At 49.0% G+C, this 4,931-nt stretch overlaps 1 protein-coding gene across 1 annotated transcript; it reads left to right on the top strand.

Annotated features, from left to right (window-relative positions):
• Positions 1-3,162: 3,162 nt before the first annotated feature.
• Positions 3,163-4,731, top strand: SODALDRAFT_274953 (ATP-NAD kinase; the record flags this gene model as incomplete). Its single annotated transcript, XM_028607960.1, has 1 exon — positions 3,163-4,731. One exon carries the CDS (start codon positions 3,163-3,165, stop codon positions 4,729-4,731), a length of 1,569 nt encoding a protein of 522 aa, XP_028467905.1.
• Positions 4,732-4,931: the final 200 nt, after the last annotated feature.

Here is a 4,931-nt window from a genome sequence, read left to right as displayed (position 1 = left end):
TAATCGTCTATATCGTATGTCTTTTCCGCTAAGACTATTACCCGCTATACTACTACTATAGATTGCTAACCTTCTAACGTCTAAGGAAAAGTTCGTATCCACCGTCTAGAATAAGCTTAACGCTAACCTGGCCGCTACTATAGTCCGCCCGGGACCTAAGGTAAAATAAGCCGACTTTATAAACTCCCTGGCTAGCCTAATACCAGGGTAGTATCGGAACTACACCTAAAGTGTATGGAAGCACCACGTTAACCAATATAGCCTGGCTAGGGCTAACTAAGGAACCCGCAGATCTTACGGTTCTATTCCGCCTATTATTATAGTGTAGTAATCCGCTCTAAGGTATTATAACGGCCGGTCTAGTCCTATGCCCGAGCGATATCGTATACCGTAGCCGGACCGCTATTCCCTTAGCCCTAGCTAGTTCCGTTATTAAAATAAGAACCGTGCTTTTCCTACGCCTAACGCTAACCGCTTTACTAATAATAAGGGTTAACGACTCCTAACCTATAATGCTAACGAATACTCTAACCGTCGATACAGGGACTATCCTAGGGACCACCCCCGAGACTAGGTAAACGCCTTTACGGAAAAGACCGCTACGGAACCTATATCCGGAGATAATACTAATATAAAGCCCGAGAATAAGTATTATTACGCCGAGGTAGACTCCGAGGGTTTTATAGAGTCTGAGGATAATAGTGGCGCGGGTAATAGATATAGCGACTAATAATACTAGGTCGCTAACGGACCCGGATTTATACCTAAGTATTCCGATCTCTACGAAGTATACCGAGGGTATAGTAAATAACTACGCTTCAATTATAATACTCTTTATAGTAGTTATTAAGATACTTCTTAAAATAGCTCTTATAAAGTAGTTAAAATAGCTCCTCCGAAGTAGTCTTACGGTTATTAGTTTCGGGTCTAGATAAGTACCCCTTCGACCTACGGACTTAAGGGGATTCCTTAAGCCCACTCTAGAGTAGGCTATTCAGGGAATATATACTAGTCTTTCTTTAAGGTCGTGACTTATTTTCGGTACTCGTGCAATATTCTTTAACGCTTTTGCAGGATCTTCTTCTAAGGTTATTACTTAATATTATAGGTGGCCGTTTTAGTAACCGTTAGGTCTGCTATAAAGGTATCCTTATTCCGGTAGTTATAAGAACTAGCGCGGTCGTTAAATCTACTATAGGAAGCAGGTAAACCGTTAAAGTAGTTAATAGTATACGCAGTCGTTCTGGTAGTCCTTAGATCTAGCGCGGCGGTGGCACGGTAGTTAAATTAAATAAGGGTATTATAATTAAGGTTATAAGCGGCCGTTCCGGCAGTCTTTAAATCTACCACGGTAGGCGAGATAGTGGTTAGAATAAGGGTAGTATCGTTTTTAAAATCAGGGTAAGGCTCTAAGGCCGGTTTATAGAAAGGGGATTATTAAGTCGGTAAATTTATTCCGGACATTATAGGCCATAGCCGTCACGTCGTCACTTCGTTACTAGAAGGTTTAGTAGCTTTAGATATACTATTATATAGTATTACCCCCGGAGGTCTTATAGAACAGTGATCTTAATAGTTGATAAGCTTTTTAAGAGTAAGAAAGGATTCGGTAAAAGGTTCGCTGCACCGGCTCGGCTTAGATAGCTCTTAATCGGTTGTTCGATTAGTAAAGAATAGATTATCGATAGTATATAAGACTCTTAATTATTAGATATAGCGTAACTGTAATAATGTCGTAGAAGAATAGTAATAGGGCAGTTAATCTGTTAATTTAAATTAAGGCTTATAAATCCATAGATCTATGTGTGTAACTATGTCCAAAATCCTCGACCGTTAGGGAACTCCTGCCACCGTAATTTCTATAGTGAAGATTCTGCAGGTGTCCACCCCGATTACTAAGGGTATAATCCTGCAGTCAAATCCGTGCCCGTTACGTAACCGTCAATCTTACGGCCTGTCCGACAGGGGTTGGAGTGTATTTGCACATAAATGGCACACTAATGCAGAGTGTGAGGTAATGGTCGGGTACCTGTAACGTTGGATAAGACGTACATTGGCTTGGCATTGCTCCCCACGGAGCCACTGCAATAGCCATGAGTCATGAATGATTATGAAGTACGCCTAAGTTGTGGTTTGGTTCACGAAACAACGAGGTTTTCGAGTTTCAGGCCTTGACATATTATGTTCTGTATGTAACTCCCTACTTCAGAGACCAGCAACAATGGGGTCATGGCGGCGAGCGTCGAGTCCACCTTTGGTGCACATACTTTGTAGACGTGGATGCTAGCCCCGAGCTTGCTCGACCCCCATCCTTGGTCGCTCAATTCCTACTTGTTTCTTAACCTGGATTAATTCTTCATCATCTTTTTTTTCTGTTCCTTTCTCTCTCGGTATCGACCTCTCTTCTCTTCTCTTCTCTTCTTTCATCTTTCGTCTCTCCTCGATCTCCTCTGCAGTTCCTCTCCCCGGCAGGCCCAAAGAGGACGAAGTACTGGTGTTTCCTACGATATTCAAGGTCAAATCACGAAAGTTCCGACCTGAATTCTATCCGTCTGTCTTGACGAATTTTGAGCCGCTTCTTTGTTATTACCACCGGATCATTATCGTTCTTATTCTTATTTTTAGAGCGGTCTGACGGATCACTTATTGCGCGGCAACTGTCTCTACCTCTTGCCTCCCACTCTGTCTTCTAGGCTACATTTATACCTCCCCTTTGGACACCCAGGCCATCGTCACATCGCAGCACATTGCTGAAAGTCGGTGCTGGCTCATACCAGTTTCAAGCACCAGAGCCAGAAGACAGGTACCAGCCTGTTAGTCTCGTCTAATCGCCTGAACTCTACATCAAGTTCCCCACAACAGGACAGGCGCTCAATTCTTTCTGCCTCCCTCTCGGACTGTCTCATTAGCTCCGAATCCTAGTCAGAGAACGAAGAGGTTATGTCCGGCTTCGTCGCCTCGCCCACGGCTCTACACCCCGCACTGAATAATGCGCCGTCCTCGGCGCAGAGTTGTTCCTCCCAACACACAAATGGGGAGAGGCCGGTGGTCCTTGAGGGCTCTTGCTCCTCCAACGGGCCCGTGTCGTCTCCGCGTCCGCCGTCTTCTCACTCTCACTTGCCCGCTTCCTCCTCACTACTACACAGCCCATTCGTCCCGTCCATGGACAGTCGCTACCCCTTGCCCCAAAGCCAGGCAAGTCCCGACGGTCAATATCGGGACGCCTCGTCGCCCGAGGTACCGCGTCAGACTACCATGAAAGCCCTCGCCTCAGTCGCACGCAATCGCAAGCCTGCATCTCTATCCCTACCCTCTATGCTGTCTGCCCACGGTGCCGTTCCCGATGACAACAGCCCCTCCAGGCCATCCTCATCGCAACAACTTGCCGACACCCTGAATGACATCGCCAACCAATCTGCAACCCCCATAACCGCCCTCCCAACACTACAGTCGCCTTGCTTTTACCATAATCGATTCGACGACGCAGTTGACATCGACAAGTTCCTTGAGCATATCGAGAACGACGCTACTATGTCACACTCACGTCTTGTCCAGACAGCCACTGGCGTCCGCGAAGTATCAAAGCAGCTTCAGCGTCGCCCCATCAAGAGAGCCGTGCGCAATGTCATGATCGTCACCAAGGCACGAGACAACCAGCTGGTCTACCTGACCCGGGAGCTGACACTGTGGCTGCTGGGTAGCCCTCGGTATGGTTCCAATCTTGGTGTGAACGTCTACGTGGACGCCAAACTCCGGGCCTCCAAGCGTTTCGACGCCCATGGTATACTCAGCGAGAACCCACGCTTCCAACATATGCTCAAGTACTGGATACCAGATTTGTGCTGGAGCCAACCAGAGAAATTCGACTTGGTGGTGACACTCGGCGGCGATGGCACTGTACTGTTCACCTCGTGGCTTTTCCAGCGCATTGTTCCCCCTGTACTCTCCTTCAGCCTTGGTAGCCTGGGCTTCCTCACCGGCTTCGAGTTCGAAAAGTTTAAAGATCACCTGGATCGCATCATGGGAGACGAGGGCATGCGTGTCAACCTCCGCATGCGTTTCACCTGCACCGTTTATCGTCACGGCGATCTCGGCCAGCAAGCCGCCGAAGGCGAACAGTTTGAGGTGCTGAACGAGCTGGTCATCGACCGCGGTCCCTCCCCCTATGTCTCGAACCTGGAGCTCTACGGCGATGACGAGCTCCTCACTGTCGTTCAGGCCGACGGGTGCATCTTTTCGACGCCTACCGGCTCCACTGCTTACTCCCTCTCCGCTGGAGGATCTCTTGTCCACCCCGACATTCCCGCCATCCTCCTGACCCCTATATGCCCGCATACGCTCTCCTTTCGACCCATGGTTCTGTCTGATACAATGCTCCTCCGCGTCGCCATCCCCCGTAACTCTCGGGCTACCGCTTACTGCGCATTCGATGGGAAGGGGCGCCTGGAGCTTAGCCAAGGCGATTATGTGACGATAACGGCGTCACAGTACCCTTTCCCCACGGTCGTGCGCACCCAAGCGGAATGGTTTGACAGCGTCTCCCGCACCCTTCGTTGGAACACCCGAGCCGCAACGCAGAAAGCTTTTGACGCCTCCACTGCTCAAGGTGAAGCCGAGAAAGACGACGAGTCGGAATGGGACATTGATACGGACTCCGCCTGTTATGCAAGTGAGGAAGGAAGCATGGCTGCCAGTCCATTAAGAAGACAGCTGAGCCTGTTAGGTATGTGACAAGGGGCGCCAGGGGCAGCATACCACGCGGGGCGACGGTCCCCGGCGTAGACCAGACAACGACAGTGGATTCTGTAGCTGCGAAGCGCAATCGCCAAGCAAAAGGATGTGGTGGATGTTTGAGCTATCCGCACACTATTAGGGGTGGGACTTCCGGGCATTAGCTCAGACAGGGGTCAACAGAGTTATTTCCGAAATAT

The sequence above is a fragment of the Sodiomyces alkalinus genome, assembly GCF_003711515.1.
Source record: "Sodiomyces alkalinus F11 unplaced genomic scaffold SODALscaffold_3, whole genome shotgun sequence".
NCBI lineage: Eukaryota > Fungi > Ascomycota > Sordariomycetes > Glomerellales > Plectosphaerellaceae > Sodiomyces > Sodiomyces alkalinus.
Note: the sequence above shows the minus strand (reverse complement) of the source record. Positions and strands in the feature narration are given on the sequence as shown.